At 52.2% G+C, this 19,075-nt stretch overlaps 3 protein-coding genes across 3 annotated transcripts; 1 reads left to right on the forward strand and 2 right to left on the reverse strand.

Moving 5' to 3' along the window:
- Nucleotides 1-3,912: 3,912 nt before the first annotated feature.
- On the forward strand, nt 3,913-5,603 carry LOC34618178. Its single transcript, XM_022731516.2, has 3 exons — nt 3,913-4,017; nt 4,366-4,465; nt 5,353-5,603. Exons 1-3 carry the CDS (start codon nt 3,913-3,915, stop codon nt 5,601-5,603), a joined length of 456 nt encoding a protein of 151 aa, XP_022589060.2.
- Nucleotides 5,604-6,573: 970 nt separating this feature from the next.
- Nucleotides 6,574-6,924, reverse strand: LOC34618179 (histone H2B). Its single transcript, XM_022731517.1, has one exon. The coding sequence runs from the start codon at nt 6,922-6,924 to the stop codon at nt 6,574-6,576; it is 351 nt and encodes a 116-aa protein (XP_022589061.1).
- Nucleotides 6,925-11,146: 4,222 nt separating this feature from the next.
- Nucleotides 11,147-17,668, reverse strand: LOC34618180 (plectin). The gene is made up of 11 exons (XM_026336279.1): nt 17,464-17,668; nt 16,247-17,429; nt 15,626-16,165; nt 15,238-15,586; nt 14,848-15,060; nt 14,053-14,245; nt 13,465-13,995; nt 12,850-13,052; nt 12,190-12,430; nt 11,431-11,741; nt 11,147-11,260 (listed from the first exon to the last, which is right to left on the reverse strand). The coding sequence occupies exons 1-11, from the start codon at nt 17,666-17,668 to the stop codon at nt 11,147-11,149; spliced, it is 4,083 nt and encodes a 1,360-aa protein (XP_026192064.1).
- Between the last annotated feature and the right edge of the window lie 1,407 nt (nt 17,669-19,075).

Here is a 19,075-nt window from a genome sequence, read left to right on the forward strand (position 1 = left end):
TCGAGAACTAGAACATGGTGCGAAAGCCCATTGTATACAGGGGGTCTCCCAATGCGGGTGTCTCGGCAACACTACTCAGCATAAATTCAGGAAAATATCTCAACCCCGAGCATCAAGTGCACACACAAAACCTCTCTACAGAGAATTCCACCTGCAGAGCAGTTGCAGAAGCCCCATGTTGCGCAATCGCCACTGTGCGTGTCCCTCAGTGTAAATCTCAATGCATAGATGCAGGTATCTATCTTTGAAGCTAACACCTCCTAGCGAATCCATGCATTTATGATAGTAGAATCTTCTATTCATGATTTCAAACACATACATAAACATCCATCGGAATCTGGAGAAGCATTACCTCTTCCGCAGTGCACACATAAAGCAACCGCACCCGACAACAACAAGGAGAGAAGGATCAGGCGCATCTGCAGCGCTTGCTGTGCTCAATAAGGCATAAGACACTAGAACGTCGTTTTGTAGCTGCAGCAGTACCCCTTTGGACGTAAGAGAGCAAGAAGCCCACTGGAGGTCTACATATCCTGTAGAGGAATCTGCGCCTCAACGACAAGGAGCCTCTCTGTTTTTTGTCTCCCAAAAGGAGATAGAAAAAGAAAATTTTATGGATATATCTGAATGTCTGCCTGTGACTGCGAGGGCACTGCTTCCTGCAACTGCTTACGAGTGTGTTGATCTGTCCTTGCCGTTCCATTCATCAGAAGGCAGTAGAGAAACACATTTACATTAGTTCGGGAACACTTCTGCAAGCTGCGCCTGCCTACGCCACGGTTACGGGGCCTTTAATCGGTTTAAAACGCATTTTTGCGTGTTATTCCCACGCGAACACCCAACGTGTATCTCGACAGAAGCCCTTACCTTCCCTGATGTGTCTGCACTGGTGTACACGCACCACCCGTGTGCGCACAAATAGCGCCAATATACAGGTAGATGGATTGCTAAAAAAGGCATGCTTCCTGCATCTATACACATGTACTGCTGCATGGACGGCAGCTTGTAAACTGGGAGACGAAGAAGTACATACAGGGGGAACTAAGGAGACGAAGGAAAAAGTAACCGTTCAAGAATAAGCTTGGATCTCTCTTTGCGCTTCTGTTTTCTTCTTTGTTATACAAAGAGAAAAGCCGCTCTCTGTGGGATTACGCTCTGCTGCAGCGTCTGAGTAAACGCCGAGTGCCTTCGCTCGACACAAACCGCGGTCGAGACACGCACTTGTTCCTCTTGAAGGCGGCGTGCACTAAACGGTTTTTTCTTGCGAGCAGCATTTCGTCTTTGTATAGATGCATTTTACCACAGGGACCGACCTAACACTGTTGGATTGGTGCCTCCAAAGCCTTTCAAGCCATATCACGTGGCTAGTAGGCCTCGCTGCTCTTGGAATCCCTTCAGTACTGGAACTCCCTAGCCTCGCCACAGATTAGGCAGCCTTCGCTCATACACTTTAGCAGGCGTTTGTGCCCCATATACACTCCCTTTTGGGGATATCGAGTGGCTGTGAAGCCGAGCGCTGGTGAGATGGGGTCTCCCTGTGGCCTTCCCAGACTTACAGGTTCGGGCTTCAGCACATTACAAATACTCTCGGATCGTGAATGCTTACTTCGGAAATGTCATATGCCTTCACGGAATGTGTATTTATTGTCTATTGTATTCGAAGGCGAAGCATGCTTTGCCTGAATTTACGTCGCACCTTGGGCTGCCGAGCTCATGAATTCCGAGAGGGCTGCATCTCGGTCCCAGCAGCAAGTCTGATGAATCTGTGAATCTGCCCTTCTGTATTTAGCATGCCGGCTGCCACCTTCCCCTCTGCTCTGAGAGCGGTTCCTTTGAAGGGCAAAGGCTCGATACGTTACGCTGCTTTCCATAACATGCTTTGTGGTATGACGATTGTAGTTACACGTGCGAAAACAGCTTCCGCAGTTTGTTACACGAAAACTCACTACTGCAGGAGATTTCGCTGAATATTTGATGAATCCCGCCAAGATAGAGCTTAGTGGGGATGCTAGTTTGTTTGCTGCAAGGCGGGGGCAGTTTCACAGTACACCTATGAAGGCCTGCTTTTATGTATGCCACCGGAAGACTCGCAGGCATCTAACCGAGAATCGGTCAAGTATTCACTGTACATATAGCTAATGTTGCATACAGCGCCAAAATGGAAATTGGTCTACCCCAGAGTTACTGCCACACGCCCCCGTGAGCCTCCGTAGAAGGCCCCTCAGCTAATAAATGCTATGCAAAACTTCAAGGTAAGCTGACATCCATCAGTTCCAAACAGGCCACCTCCCCCTTTCCTTGCAGGACTGCAGCCCCGGGGGAGGCATCACCGCGAGGGTGCAAACAGCTCAACCTCCGCTCATGCCTTGTATGCGATTGTGGTATCCGGACTGTTATGTTTTCTGCTTGTTGCACAGATTGGACCCTATCAGGTTCCTACTCCAGCACCGGTGTCACGTGCTTGCTCGCCAAGCTGCTTGGCGCCTCTGGGAGGGAAGGCTTGCAGTGCTCACACCGTGCAACGGTGCACAGCCTAGCTCAATGTGTCTAGCCTTATGCCGGAGGCAGCCTCATGGAGCGATGTGAACTAAGAGGACAGAAGAGCTGTTTCGAGGTGGAACTTCCTGACCCTCCCGAATTTTAGTACAATCTGGAGGCCCACAGCCTCCTCGCCGCACGAGCGCTAGCCACTAGCTCGACATCGAACCAGCTGATTTTATTCCTTTGCAGCTGCGGCTCGCCCTTCACACCAAAAAACGTCACTCTGTTCATCAAGGTCTCGTGCACAGCTGTGCGACCTTATCGCCTGCCATGAATGCGCAGCGTTCAAGAGTTGCAGTGTTTCCGCCGACCCCAAGGGAAGCTTTAGGCCACACAGAGCTCACACGGCCACGACTCATGAGCACACTGAGCCTTTTTGCAAAGGAGTATTGTAATCGGTTCCTACGGGCTCCCTGTGCACTGATGGGCCTTCACACGGGCGAGCATTCAAGTAGCAGTGCAACCTGCGACACCGTTCCTTTTATACTTCCTGCCTCCCGCCCCCCGCCGTCAGCCCCCACGCTTTGCTCGGTGGTTGTGCCACATTTACGCCTTAAACTCAGAATTCACGATCTGTAAATTTGTGGGATAAATCTGGCACACCTGTTGAAATACTCGGCGCCTTTTCTAAAGACCCCGATTCGGTGCGGGGAGCAGCGAGAGCAGTGCACGACGTCCTGAGAGCCCTTTCGCTCAGCCTCCATTCAGCACACGGCACTACAGGAAATAAATATCGAGTTTTAAACTGCCATATCCATGGTGACTGAAAACAGAACAAGCCATTGGGTGGCGAGAGCAAAACGTAGACGGGGGAGGAGAACGCAACTTTGCTCTTCTTGAATACGTGTCTAGGGCTGAGGAGAGTGCCCTGGTTAGGCATCTCCGCCGTAGCAGTGTTAGCTGGTTCACTTTTACATGCTTTATCAAGCGTATGGTGTAGCTTCATGACACGCATGGGAGGAGGGAGTTGCGTGCACGTGCCCCTTCCCACCAGCAGGAGGACTTGCTCAGGAAGAATGCGGCGTATCGGGTCGTTTGCCCCCCAAAAGACGCGCTCATGGAGTCTCCCTTTCTCTCCCTCTGGTCTATCTTTGCCCTCATTCTCTTATGTAGTGCAGTAACCTATATTAATTGTAGATAGTAGTTCTGGAGGCTACAGAGACCTCAGTATATGTTGATACCATAGAACAGGAGCACGCCCTCTTGTTGCTGCCGCTGCCGCTGCCGCTGCTGCTGCTGCAGCTGCTGCATGCTGTCCCTCCAGCGCCGTGTTGCGTGCGGCATGCCTGAAGTTTGAAAGAATTCTGGTTGGATTGCATGAATGAGCGAGACGGATCGGTAGTGTACAGAGGCTCCCCACCCTTCCTGAAAATGGCGCAACCCGAGGCAACAGCGAATGCAGAGACAAGCAGCACCACACCTGCACAAACGGCAGCATCCTCCGCCCGTCCAGAGAGGAGCGAGAACTTTATTTTGGTAAGGCGTCTATTCAGTCTCCTCTGCCCCCTATCCGTCTCTGGGTGCTTCTCCTCCCCCAGCGCATCGTCTGACGTAACTCGCGTTCGCCCTAAGGGGGCTGTGTTACCCACAATCGTCCACATAATCAGATTATTCAGCCGCATTTCCTCAATTTTCTGCATTTGACGGGAGCACAAAGGCCCGCCCGATAGTGCGAGCGCACCATGAGACAATCGACGCAAGTGTTCCCGCCCTGGAGCTTAAGGGGCACATATACCCGCAAATGGAACCGGTTCTTCCCGCTTAACCCTGCTTATCATTTTAGAGGTGTATTTTTCACGTGCAATTGTTGGTCTTGCGCTTCAGGTCTCCCTCGAGAGGACTCCCCGCTTCTATGCGCGCATTGGCAAGAGGATCTTGATGGGGAGGGAGGGCAAAGAGGCTTTCGACGAATTTTCCGTTTCAGGTACGTAGTTGACGGCCGTGCCTTGCGCTGCTAATTCCACGCATCCTGTGGCTCTATGCGAGCTTGCAAGGACAGTGTGCAGCGCAGGCTGCCTCGTCCTTGGTACTGGCTGCCTCACCCGTTCGGCTGCACGTTGCTTGCTTCCATTGTGGGCTTCATGTTTGTATGCGTGGATCGGCGGGGCACATTCTGCAATGCACGTGCGTGTAGGGAGGAGGGAGGGAACGGGGTAACGGCTCGCATTTCAGCACTGCAGCGTGTCCAATGCAATCGATTGTCTGTGTCTCGCCTCTTGTTTCTTCATGATTCACTGCGATTCTGCTTTCTTCTGCGCTTTCTTGCCTCCCTTACCCCTCCGCTGTCCTCCTTTCCCCGGCTCCATGCTCGTCACAACCCTCCTGTGTGTATGACCCTCCGATGCTCGTGTATGCCGTTGTTGTTTCGCCCTTGGCAGAATCTATTCATGGGTTAACCGTGGGTTCAATGCGCTCCTCATGAGAGCTTTTCGCGCATCGCATTTGTTAGTGTGAACTTTTACGCGCTTGAGTGGGAAGGAGTTGGTGTACGTACACTTCGGCACTGCCACAGGCCAGGCTATCTTCGTCGCACGCTGTCCATTATGACTCTTTTATTGATTAAGATTGCGGGGTGGGGCAAGTACAGTGGAAACGCATTTTTGAGGCGTGTCCTTCGTGTTAGAGCCCGCTTTTTAATGCATGCTTGGGGGTCCACGTTGCCTGGCGGCAGTGTTTCTGCAAAGAGGTTTGTGTCGGTATGTATGAATGTACTTGGGTGCTCATAGTTTGAGTGTATTCTCTCGTGTGTGTATTTCTATTACGGCTATACTTACGTGCCCTGCGCTGCGATATCCTTGTGTGTGTGTGAAGGCCTTGGAATGGCAACCAAGGTAGCTATTGGCACGGCTGCCTTGTTGCAGGATGAGGGTTGCGTGACGATTGAAAAGGTCGAGACGGCGTACTTCGCATCTGCAAGGAGAAAATTCGTTCCCAAAATAACGATTCTCTGCAAGAAGACCAAGGATTTCATGGCGATCATGGAGAAGGAGAAGGAAAGGGCTGCTAACTGTGCCCCCGAAGTCGCCCAGCAGACGCCTCAGCCTGAGCCGGTCAAAGCCTGAATCCACTGCGAAAATTGATCGATCGCGTGTACTCGTGCACATGATATGCATGTTTTGGTTGTATCAGAGTACCCCTTGCAAAGTTATGTCAGGGGCCTTGAAAGAATCCAACTGGGGGTTAACTTGAACAGCACACGGCGTTTGCGCTTCAAAACTCGCTGTGAGCTTGAGAGCTTAGGGGTGAACAGGATATTGCCGTAGCGCTAAGGTGCCTATGCGCCGTGATAGTTCTGCAGCTGGATGCAACTCCTCTCCCCCAAGCCCGCTTCCCAGCATGTGTCCTCCCCCCACCAAAACGACAAGGTACTAATAAATATCCATTCATTTGCGCACCGACAACTGCACCGCTTGGGAGCACATGGCTCGCTCCATTTGATCACGCGCCTCAGAGGCCTACGTAGAGTTCAAACACTAACACAACACTGCACTGCCCAACTCCAGCTCTCTGCCATTGCCTCCCTCGAACGAGTCGTAGCTGCTGCTATTCAAGAAACCTTACACCCACTCCCGTCCATCGTCCACAAGTGTCCTACACGATGTCTGGACACCCGGAGGCGGCAAACCGCGTACTGGCTTGCTAGTGGCAGAGAATTAAAAAAACGTGAATTAAGAGTAATCTAATTAGCAGCGAAGCTGGCGCAAACCCCAACCGTTCCAACGGGATGCTACACAGCAATCGCTCTATGGCCGTGTACTTCGCTCCATCATCAGCAGACATGCCTTGGAACAACTTCCATCAACGTCCTAGGCTACAGGGTAGGAATGTACCCACCGTAGCACAGCAGGAAAGAAGCAATACGCACGATTCTCACAAGCGTCACGTCCAGTGAGCAATCGGAAATCAGAAGTGCAGGGGACCTGCCCGCTCTATCGCATAGGGTGGCTTCTAGTGAAGCCTAAAGTCGCGAGTATAATGATGCTGGCCATCGAAAGCTACTCATCTTACGCCGAAGATCGGATGTCTCATCGCTTATTTGCCGGTATACTTCGTCACGGCCTTTGTGCCCTCGGAGACAGCGTGCTTAGCGAGCTCTCCAGGCAGCACGAGGCGGACAGCTGTCTGAATCTCCCGGGAAGAGAGGGTGTCTTTCTTGTTGTACTTGCACAACTTGCCGGCCTCAGTGGCGATTTTGTCGAAGGTATCGCCAATAAGAGAAGTCATGATCATCATCGACTTCTTGCTGATGCCAGTCTCTGGGTGCACTTGCTTCAACACCTTGAAGATGTAGGAGCTGTAGGTCTCAGCCCTCTTCTTCTTCCCCTTGCCCTTGGCCTTGCCGCTGGCGGGCTTGGCAGACTTTGCCGATTTCTTAGAAACCATTTTCCGAACAAATCCGAAATTCGATCAACAGGACAAGCGGAATGATGAGTTGTGCGAGGGCGCCAGGGACAGACTGCACCCCACCCTCACTGACACGCGCGACAGGGGGGAGGGGAGGATCGCCGCACGGTCTGGCTAGCTCCTTGGTGGGGCTGGCTAGTTCCGTATGACCCTTGAACGGCCTTTCTTTTTGGCAATATTTAGAAATTTTCAGCTTCAAAAAAACGCAATTCGAGAGTTGAGAGAAGGGGGCAAATGAAGTGCATGGGGAAAAATGGCTAGACCTGTGCCCCTCTGCATCCCCACCCTGCAGGACCACAACAGGTCTTAGTTCTTCCTGATGAAAGAAACAATATAAATTGTACGTTTTCCCCGTATATCACTACTTATACGCATTTGTCCCAATTTGAAGCATGTCTAATTGATATTTAAAGGAAGACAGAGCAGTGTGCACAGGCTAGGCCGACTGTGTGGTGTCGGGTGTAGTTCTCTTCATGACACAGCGCTTTTGATCAAGGTAAACTGCAATTATATTTTTAAATATTTTTGTCGTAAAAAAGGTAATCGCCGAGTACATCAGCTTCATTCCAAACTAGCCTTTCTTTTCTGCATAATCCTGATGGATGGGAGGAATCCGGAAGTCTCAGGATTTTGTGGTAGAGAAGGACTTGATGCACACTGAAGATTTTAAGAAGCAGTAATCAAACTGTTTTTGAGTCTGAAATTTTTTCTCTATAGGGTTGTAAAGGGTATCCCTATCATAAATGCAGAGGTGTGGGGCAAACCTATCAACGACCTCCCGGCTTCCAGAAGGTGGCCATGGGGTTTCTACCGCTGAATAGTTGTTATAGCAACTGAAGTGGGCCCTAAAAGATTACAACATCGGCAGACGCAAAAGCGAGCGGCCGAGAACGTCATAAGGGTGGTAGCCTAGATGGCAGTCACCTTGCACCACCTATGTGCAGTCTTGAGGAATGGCTAAGAACTATACGCAAACTCGGAAGCTCATGTCGAATGAATAAACCGTGAATCACTATGGGTAGGGTCTTGAGCTATTGTGCTACTTCTAGAAAGGGCTTGCTGTGTTTTTCTCTCTTGAGTCCTCTCGAGGGCAACCAAAAGGCAAGATGCATATAGGGTTATTGGCATTCACCAAGCGCGAATTTTTCCAGGAAAAAGCTCATAAGCAAAGAGAGGAAGCCTATGAGACGAAGGAGGTTGACTCGTTTAAGTAGGGAGCGACTTATACCCTAGAATAGATACTGAATGATAGAGAAATCGGGGATTGCCATGGCGCATTCTATGACCCCAGTCGTGGTAAGGCGTATTCTTTCTGTATTCCACAATAATAATGCGCCATACAAGGCCTTCAGAGATGGTCTCAGATAGCCCGAGGAGCTACCACCTAGGTTCTTCAAAGGGTCAATCTGTAACGGGCATAGCTACATATATAGACACGCCTTACTATGCCGCTTAGATCTACCTAATTGGCTTTGGCTGGCTCCTCTGCTACTCTATGTGATTTGGTTGCGGAGTGGCTCTAGCTCAGTCCAATAAGAATCCATGCCGTCTACTTGCCGCCAGGTGCAGTGTGCAACTAGCTGTGAATGTTCGGAGTGCTAAGGGAGTGCAGCTACACGCACCCCAGCTGCCCTACTCCGCAGATGTTGGAAACTCTTTGGGATGCAGGCAAGGGAAGGGGTGAGCACTTTTGAGGAGCACTTGGTAAACTTTTCTTCATTTTATACTGATTTTGGAATGAGATGTTTCCCTACGAAGACCCTGAATGGAACGTTCCATTGTCGATTATGATTGATGACACCCAATCCCTTGTAAGAAAAGCCCTAACGCGGATTCACAAGCAAGGTAAAGGAAGCCACGTGAGGAAAGGACTTACGACTGCTTCCTCTGTGCACTTTGCCAGTTTGCAATTATTGTACACCTGACTGGCCTGGAGTTTCCCGCGCCCTCTGGAGCATCAAAAAACTATAGATCTTTTAAATACTTCCACTAATCTTCTTACCGCTAGTAGGGGCCATAATAAAAGGTCAGGAAGCGACAACAGGACTTAGTACGTTTCTGCCGGAGTGAAGAGCACAGCGGAATATGCTGAAAGGAGAGCCGCTGGCAGTTTACGCTGAAAGCTGTAGGCAAACGTCTGCCTGGCAGACACAAGGAGGCAGCAAGGCAGAAGAGACACTGTTGCAAGTTGTCAATATAATTGTTAGAAATTACATCCTCCCTTTCCTTGTAAATTCCTCGTGTGGACTTAAGCAACCTGCAGGTGCAGGTTTCTGATTTTGATGTACACAGAGTGCTTCAATAAGCTGTTTGTTGGCATCCTTTTTGCCTCATCTTAAGTTTTTATTTGTGATGCTGGAGTACCCTCATATATTTCCTAGTGAACATGCACCTCACTTTGTTTCGCCCGCCTTTTATCCTATCGTCTCCAGAGCATGCCAAAAAGGTATACTTCCGCATCCACTACATTGGACACATTCAACTAAAAATATGTAGACCTGAACCGTTGTTTGCTTTGGCTCTTCGTATATCTTATGTGTTGCAGTATAAACCTAACGCAATGAGGCAGAAATCCGTGTTGAGCACATGTGTGCTAGCTGTTGCGATGTGCAGCTAGCTGTGAATGCTCAAAGCGCTTATATAGAGTGTAGCAACGCCTTGCCACCCTAGCTCTGTCTGTGTGTCTGTCTGTCTCTCCTCTCACGAAGGAACCCTGAGTGATGGAGACGGCGCGCAACGGGGGAGTGTGCTCTTGAAAGAGCCTTCGACAATTTTCTATTGAATTTAAAATGGGGTTTGCAACTGCGAAAGGTCTTCTTACGAAAGTGTTGGTGAGCGAACATTTCAACCTCTTGCATTGTGTGTCCATCCTAGCTGACTCCAGCTCCCTAAGTGTGTGGCGAGACATTCCCCGAGTATCTGTCGCCGCGTGTCTGGCACACCCGATGAGATTGCGCGTCATTTTGGCCTCGCATTCGTCCTTTCCTGCGCTGCAGTGTCGTTTGAGGTCAGAATGCGTGTCTCTGTCACTGCCCCTATCGTAGCGAGGGAACGGCTGCGTTATTACAAGACGGGCATGCCCAGGATACACGCCTATTAGTGGTGTCATCACTGCCAGTTTTGTTGACTGGTCGGCCACGCAGGCCGTCCTTGTGGATTCCTTATTGTGCACAAGGGATGATACCTATTTTGACAAAGTAGCTGCAAGAAGCAGATGCATTGCGTCCCGCGGGAGCTAAAAACACTCATGCGCTAGACGGCGCCCTTGTCTATCTGAGTGTAGTCCAATATATGCATATCTATACTTTTGTAAGCATATCTTCTTTGCAGCAATAGGCATGGGCCCTCCATACGCGGAGGTGTAAATCATGGACTTCTCTGTTGGAAGAAAATCTAAGGAATTACATATCTCCGTAGACTTTAGACCAGTTTAGGAGCAATGTGTATGCCTCAGGAAGTATGCTACGATTTGTTTGGAAACCCTGAAAATTAGTAAGAGGGTCTTTCCACGTTGTGCCCAAGTGCACATTAAAAGTGAACGCCTCGAGTCTCTGCATGCAGAAGCCAGCAAGTATCCAGCGAAAACGTAATTATATCGCATACAGAGCGCATCTGTCTGCAAAAAAAACAGGTTCGTCTAGAAGCGTGCGCCTCTCGAAATTCCTACGTGTTGATTATTTAAATGTGCGAGTTCATATATATATATATATATATATGGGCCCGCTGTAAAGCTCACTAGGCGTAGGCGCTAAAAGATATACGCCTTCATATTTCGTTGCAGGAAAAGCTTTGGGTTCCCTTGGCCAGGAGCTGCTTGCCTGTGCAGAAGACCCCATCGTGCAGGTATCTAACCACTAACAAGTCGCACTTTTAGGTGCATCTTTCATTATTTGGGCTGCCAAGCCAGATGCAGGCCACTTTGTAGGGGGGGAATGGGGAAGTACTAAGAGTGTCTGTAGATCATGATTCGAATGGCGTTTTCTGGTGCGCGCGCAATGTATATATATACATATATATATCTCGTCAAAGGCGTTTCTGCGCGGCCTATGCATGTGCATGGGCGTGCTCTGGCGATGCGGGAAATCAGGATGAATCCCAGTGTATGGACACCGCATCGCGGCACGCCGTAACCGCATGCATGCTGAATTAGGGTGAAGTAGCTTGGGCACCCTCGGGGGGCAATATGCTTCCTACTGGCTGTCTAACAGTGTGTTTTAGGGTGTAATTTTTGTGCATGGAGAGCCGCGTTGAGGGGGCAGGGTGGATCGACATCGCGAGCCGCAGGATCTGCGGCTGTTGCGGATACGTGTTCTAGCTACAGAGCCTTTGCTCATTGGGGCGGGGCACCCGGATCGGTAGCGGATTTATTCGAGCATGAGCACCAGCAGAAACGAGTGGTGCAAGCGAAACGCTGAGGCTTTCTCTCTCTCTCTCTCTGTGCAAGGATCGTGCGTGGTGTATGCTTGCGTGAAGATTTACGCAGACCTGGCTGTGTTCTCGGGAAAGGTGGTCTATACATACGGATGCAAGGTTGCAACATGCAAGCACATAATTAGGGGATCTCTGCACAACTTGTGGCACACACATCCGTGGATTTGGCCGATTTGAGGGGCAGTGAGAAGGCAGCCATCCGCACGCCTCCCCGTTTTGGCGCCGAGGAGCAGCCTCACACTTGCGGCAGTACGCCCTCTCCTTCTCGCCTCTGGCACTAATCCGTGTCGGCCTAAGCATGCAGACCCTACCCTCTTCGCATGCAACATCACCAGTACTCCTAGAAGGGAGGGAGGCAGCCGAGACTTGCAGCAGGCAAAAATCGATGCACTTGGGAACGCGAGGAGGCCGGTGATCGACTGAGAGGGAGGATCACAAGGCAGAGAAGAGAGGAAGAGAGAGGGAGAGGCAGCACACAGAAGGGAGACACAGGTGATGACGGAGAACAAGAACCTGTTTCTTTAGGGCTGGGAATGACTCGAGCGCATGGGAGGTTGCTGCTGATGCGAATCTTCTCCTGGTGCCCCTCTTAGCACAACTGAACCAGGGGAAGGAGGGCACCGCCTTCTATGCCTCAAGGCGTAGCCTGGAGCCTGATGCGCAACAAGCAGCGAAACGCCGACAGCAGCAGCTTGTACATCATCCACCTTCAAGACCACGAGAGCAAAGCCCTCTCAGCTCGCAGACGGCACAACACCCCAAGCGACTAAAGAGGCCCCTCTTCTCTCCCCTCTTTTCTCCTCCCCTCTACGCAGTCTCTATCTCCTCTGCCCACAGCCTCCTGCCCCCCCAAGAGACACTGCGAACGCCACTCACTGCCACACGATCCTCTGCAGCCGCCTTCGTAGATGCAACTTTCTGGGGATCTACCCAAGGGGGAACCTGCAGGAGCAGCAGTTGCCGCTGCCTGTTGTAAGGCCCCACAGATTCGCTCTGCTCCCGATACGTTGCCAACACCTCCGAAGAATTCTCCCTCCGCGGCAACAGCAACCGCCTTCGCACCCATGCTCTACAGTCGTCCGTGACATCCTTCACTGCATGCGCAGAAAGCGTCAAAATTCGACTGCTGCCCGAACTACTGCTGTCTCCAGCGCCAGATTTCGAAGCCGCATGAGAAACTTTCCCTCCTTCTCCGTCAAAAAGGACAGGTCCCCAAGTGGCGTCGAACCAAGCCTCTTCTATCGACTGCTTTCTTTGCAACAAAACAGATGAGAAGAGCAAAGGTTGCTGCTCTTGTTGCTGTTGTTCTTGTTGCTGCTGTTCTTGTTGCTGCTGTTTTTGTTGCTCTTGTTTTTGCTGCTGCTGTTTTTGCTGCTGCTGTTGCAGAGTATCTAGGGCAAGGCAGCAAGCCGCGAAGTGTCCGTACACCCGGATGGAGAAGCTGCGACTGCCGTTGCTGCAGCTGAGTCTCGCCTGCTGCTCAGCTGCGCCTTGTGGCTTGTCTCCAGGAGTAACTCTCCCACGTAGTCCTTCTTCCTGCCCCTGCTGCACTTCGCCTAAATCCCTAACAAAAGGGCCAGAAGTAGACGCTAGCAAGACATGCCACGCAGTTGCTGACACAGCAAGAGCAGGGTGTGGAGGCACCTTGCACTCGACGGCTCGGTAGGCCTCATGTCCTGTTTACACACAGCAAGCAGACCATAAGGGTGGTGTGTATATGTGGAGTGTATGTGTATATGTATTCACGTGCATGTATGTGTATGTATGTGTATTCACGTGCATGTATGTGTATGTATGTGTATTCATGTGTATGTATGTGTATGTGTATTCATGTGTATATGTGTATGTATGTGTATGTATGTGTATTCATGCGTATGTATGTGTACATGTATGTATGTGTAAGTATGTGTGTATATGTGTAAGTGTATATGTAAGTATGTGCATGTCTCGACGGATTTTTTTTCTTGGCAGGCCTTGCTTAGCCTCCCCTCTAAGAAAGTCGCGTCAGGTGCTCTGCGCATTTGCATGCGGGCATGCCTGGTCTGGATAGACAGACGCTGCATGAAGATTGCGACTTTTGAGACTCACCATGAACGCGGAGCAAAAACTGTTTGGCAAGCTCCTCCATCTCCTTCTTGCCCACAATCGCAGCTGCCACGAGAAGAAGCTGCTCCTCGTCGATCTGGCTATCTCTTCTCTTGTCGCTGCCGTCCTCTGCATCGCTCTGGCAGTCGAAAGCCCCTTCTTCGCGAGCAAGACGCAACTGCTTCCTCCAATCATGCTCGGCTTGGTCACGTTTGTTCGCATGTTGCTGCCCCTGCTGCTGCATGCGATCAGAAACAGCTTCCTGATCGCGTTCTCGCTTTTGTGAAAGCCCCCGTATCTCCTCCCCACCTCGGAGATGCTCCAGTTCTGATGCTGCAATTGCCTCGAGCTGAGAAAGCCTCTCCTTTCGAGAGCTGGAAAGTAAGGCTTTGCGCGGCGGGATATAGACGTGTCTGTGCTGCTGGCGCAAGCTGTCAAAGGCCTCCTGAAGAGCACCCCCACCCCCACTGCCACTAGTACTACTGCTGCTGCTGCTGCTGCTGCTTCCCCCCCCCGCTGATGCGCTGCTGTTGCTGTTGCTGCAGCTGCTGCTGCTGCTGCTGCAGCCGCCGTGGGGGGGGGATACGACAACAGCTGCATGCTGCTGAAGCAAACGGCATATGACACATGGACCTCTTTCGCCAGAGGAGGCCTCGTCTGTCGCTGCTGCGGCTGGTAGAGAATCCTCTTCAGCGAGCTGCTGGCAAAGAGGACGAATGCGCTCCCAACAACACTGCACAGCAGACGGCAAGAGCAGCTGCCCAGCTTCGCATTGCCGCAAGGCCTGAACGCATCTCACACATCAGCAACAGCAGGCAAAGCAGGAGTAGGCACATCTCAAAAGCATGGGCAAGACTGCGCAGCAACGAACAGCAGTAGCAGCAGCAACTGAAACAGCAGCAGCAGAAGCAAGTGCAACAGGCAGCAACAAGAGCAACAAACAACAACAGGAGCAACAGGCAAAAATAAAAGCAACAATAGCAAGAGCAACAAACAACAACAGCAAGAGCAACAAACAACAACAGGCGCAACAAACAACAACAAGAGCAACAAACAACAGCAACAAGAGCAACAAACAACAGCAACAAGAGCAACAAACAACAGCAACAAGAGCAACAAACAACAAAAACAAGAGCAACAAACAACAGCAACAAGAGCAACAAACAACAAAAACAAGAGCAACAAACAACAGCAACAAGAGCAACAAACAACAACAACAAGAGCAACAAACAACAGCAACAAGAGCAACAAACAACAGCAACAAGAGCAACAAACAACAGCAACAAGAGCAAAAAACAACAGCAACAAGCGCAACAAACAACAGCAAGAAGAGCAACAACAACACACGTTTATCAGGTGTGCTAGTTAATTAGCGAAAGTACCCACCTTCGCACAGACGGCTTGGAGGCTAAGTGAGAATTCCATGGGAAGGCGACGGATGCTGAGGCTGCCTGTTGTGTCGTCGGCGAGTGTCTCCTGCCTTTCCAACTCTTTGCGTATGTCTTCCTTGAAGTCTCCTTCGGCTGCAGATGCAACTGCTGTTGCTGCGGCTGCTACGATAAAGGCCAAGCCGTCGCTCGCTGCTGCTGCGCTGGCAGCTGCGGGGTGGTCTGGCAGCAACTGCCGCTGCTGTTGCTGCCCTTGCGACGGGGGAAAATCCTCGTCTGCAAGCGAGGAGGGGGCGTCTGAGACGGCTTTTTCGGCGAGAATCGCCTGCCTCGAAACATCCCCACTGCCCCCACTAAGCACCAGACTCTCTCTCTCTCCCTCCGCGGCAGCAGCTGCAGCAGCTGCCGCAGGAGGATCGACGCTGGACGCTGAGGCTGCACTGGGAGCAGCAGATAGTGCAGCAGCCTTCTCCGCGCTATCTCCGGCTAAGTCTGCTGGAGAGGCCGTTTGACCTTCAGCGGCAGTTTCCTCTTCCTGGCAAGAAGAAGCATCCTTTTGCACCGCCATGTCTTCTTCTTGCCGCCTGCTGCTTGCGCGAACTTCTGGCAACTCTGTCGACGACGCAGCCGCAGCAACAGCTGCAGTAACATCCTTCGTCAATGTTGCTGCTGTTGTTAATGTTGCTGCTGTATCCTCCGTTGTCTGCGTCGCTAGGCCTCCTTCTCCTCCTTCTCCTCCTCTACCAGCCGCCATCCCCCCCCCCTTCTGCTGCTGCTGAGAGGCACTCTGCGATAAGGCTTGTGGCTGCGGAGCAACTCTTAAGAGGCATTCCAGCAAGGGTTCTTGCGGCAAGGCAGCGAAGCTGCGGAGCAGCTTCGCCAGCTCGAAGAAGAGAAAGGCGTTGTCGCGCTGCCACTCAGACACCCCCAAACCTATGTGTGCGCTGCCAGCCTCATTTTTCGGCAGTTGCTGATTTCCGTCCGAGAGGCATGCAGCAAGTGTGGAGCCAAGAAGGCTGCCGCTTCTCCCCTCCTCCCCCTGCTGCCTGTCTGCAGCAGCAGTCTGCGTCGGAAAGTGTGGCAAGTCATAGGCAGCTTGTAGCAACGGCCTTAACCCTGCAAGGGCGTATCTTGTCAAGGCGGCGCCAGCAACATCCTGCTGCTCCTCGTTCTGCAGTGAAGCAGACACAGCCGCTGCCGCTGCAATCGCTGCTTCTGCTGCTGCTGCCGTTGTTGGTGTCTCCTCACCGTCGGATATTTGCACCTCTGCACACCCCCGAGTCAAGCGCACAGTCGCTCGCTGAACTCCTGCTGCGCTAACACCAACAATAGGTGAAGATGGATTCGCAACAAGCTGTTGTTGCTGCTGTTGCTGCTGTTGTTGCTGTTGTTGCTGCTGCTGTTGCTCTGGTAGGATCTCTTGTGGATGGCAGTCCTCGCCATCCCCAGAGCTGCTCTGCTGCTGCTGTTGCTGCTGCTGTTGCAAAAGTCGAATGATGCGATTCAGAAGCTTAGCTCTCTGCTGCCGAAGAGCCTCCCCCTGCTGCTGCTGCTGCTGCTGCTGCTGCTCACCTTGAAGGTCGTCTTGCTGCCGATGATGCTGCGAAATTATCTGCAGCAGTCGCCCCTGCTGCCGCTGCTGTTGCGACAAGAAGGATACTAAACGCTGCTGCAGAGAAGGCAGCGGAGCGTCTCCATGTGCAGTTTTCGGGGAAGGAGGAGCTGCAGCGGGAGGAAGAGCAGCAGCAGCAGCAGGGAGATCTCCTCGAGTCGGCAGTAGCTGCTGCTGCTGGTGTCGCAGCATTTGCAGACAGCCCAGCAGATGCTGCACTGCTTCACCCTCTCGCTGCAGTAGGGGCCGCTGTTGTTGTTGTTGCTGCTGCTGTTGCTGTTGTTGCTGTTGCTGTTGCTGCTGTTGCTGCTGTTGCATCTCACGGGTGTGCTTCATCCGATCAAGCTGCTGGAGGCGCTGCCGCAGCAATTTCATCGAGTCTTGATGCTGCGAAGCTGCGACTGGAGAAGCTTGGATTGGCTCAAGCCCTTGAAAGGCGATTTCTCCGCATCGCAGCGTTGCATCCTCTGCGGCTGCATGCAACTGGTGGTGTTGTTGCTGCTGCTGTTGCGACACTGCCGCTGCAACAGCAGCGTGATTTACGGAGACTCCTAGTAGCCGCTGAAGCCGCAAAAGAGTATCTGCGGGGATGCCTCCTTGCTGTTGCAGTTGCTGAAGCTGCTGTAGCTGCTGCAGCTGTGCTTGCTGTCGTTGAACATGTTGCAGCTGCTGTTGCTGCTGCAGCTGCCGCAGCTGTTGCTCTTGTCGCTGCTGCTGCAGGTGTTGTTGCAGCTGCTGGTGCTGCTGCTGCAGCAGCTGCTGTAGGGGCTGCTGCTGCTGCTGCTGCTGTTGCTGGTGCTGTTGCTGTTGCACTTCCCGCATTCGAGCAGATTTTTGTTCGGCCGTCAATAGTTGCTGTTGCTGTTGCTGCTGGAGCTCAAGCTTCTCGGAGTCGCCACTCAGCTGCTGAAGAAGTTGATGCAGCAGTTGCTGCTGCAGCAGGAGCTGCTGCGGCGGGGGGTTACTCTCTACATGAGGCTCCTGCTGAAGGGGAGGGGATACCTCTAGAGTTCCTCCTTCCAGCTGCTGCTGCTGCTGGTGCTGGTGCTGGTGCTGCTGGTGCTGCTGGTGCTGGTGCTGCTGGTGCTGCTGGTGCTGCTGAGCTTCGACTTGCGTATCTGATATCACGTGCATGTTGCAGCATAGTGGTGAACTCGACAGGGTTTCCCTTGGCCTCCGGCTTGGGGGCAGGGGCCCTCCAGCCCATACCAGGGGGGCCCCCTCGACAGGGGGCAAGGGGGTCGAAAGGATTTTTTGGAGGAAGAACTTGCTAAGGGGCGAAACGAGACTCTGCCGACGCGTGGAATCAGCAAGTGGCGGGGACAGGGAAGGGATGGAGGGCGGAGGCGAGCGCAGGAAGAGTCGTAAGACACGGCAGCGGTGCAGTAGACAGCGTGGTCGCAAGTCGAGGCGGTGTGAGTGGAAGTCTGCTCGCTTCCCTCCAACGTGCGAAGTAGAAACTGGATAATTTTGTGGAGAAAAGAAGAAAGCTCTGGTGGCTCGCGCTCTTGCGAGTCGGCGGCTGCAGCGGCTGCTGCTGCTCCATGAGACGGTGGTGTTGCTGCTGCTCAATGGGGCTGCGCGGGGGGTTAGTTCTGCTGCTCCATTCTTCTTTCGAGGAGTTCTTTGAAAATTAGACCGTAGTAACATCCCTTAATCTCCCAGTCGTGGGGGGATGCAGCTAGAGAGTGCGCAGGAGCTGCTGCTGCGACAACAGCGGAACGGCAGCTGTGCTGCAGCCACCACACCCCGCAGGATGGCGGGGGTGTTCATGGAGAGGGTCGCATGCTCTCTATCTGCTCGACTGTGCACAAAAGCGCTCCAACGGCTAGTGGAACTCGAGGAGAAACACGCGACATCGTCGGGGGGACCCACCTTCAGTCTATGAAGAAGCAGCTATTAAGCCATGCTGCCGTCCTCAGGAGGTGCTGTGCAAAGCGAACTGACGGAAAACTGTCTCTACAGCCCACCCCCCTGACTGCCGTACATACCATCTTCCCTTCCAGCAGCCCGTCAATCCTTAACTCTGACTTTTAGAGCTTTGCAGCAGCTGTAATTGGGATTGTGGCATCTCCCACGCACTGGCGTCGTGTGCCTGATGGGTGCTGACTGTTCTCGCACACCCCTCTACATCGGCGGATTTTTGCATCGCTCCTATGAGGGGCCCCCCAGTCAGAAAATCCTGCGTGCCAAAGGGGACAAAAATTCGAGAGAATGCCGGTGTGCACTCAATGCAAAGAGCTGCTTCCCGCTTCTCGCCACTCGTCGCACACCGCAGAGTTACGGAATAAATATAGAGCCAGCTCGAGTTATTTCCCCTACATTTGCTCGAGATATTATTCGAACACTGTGCACCCTCGTATCCTCATGACTGAGAATGCTACATACTTGAATGCTTCCTTCTTACGTGCAGTGCAGCCTGCTACAACGGTTGCCTGTCAAGCTATCATGTTGTCCTTGTAGAGAGGAGGGAACACGCAGGCTTGTTGCTTCGGAGGGAACATCTTGTGCGCAATATTTAAGTCAACCTGGCCGCTTTTAGCGGGCTAAAAGCTACCTGTGGGTCCCCAAACTGGCTCAAATAGTCTTCAAGCGGCTGCAGCCACGCCTACCC

The sequence above is a fragment of the Cyclospora cayetanensis genome, unplaced genomic scaffold (genome assembly GCF_002999335.1).
Source record: "Cyclospora cayetanensis isolate NF1_C8 unplaced genomic scaffold, CcayRef3 CcayRef3_contig_12, whole genome shotgun sequence".
NCBI lineage: Eukaryota > Apicomplexa > Conoidasida > Eucoccidiorida > Eimeriidae > Cyclospora > Cyclospora cayetanensis.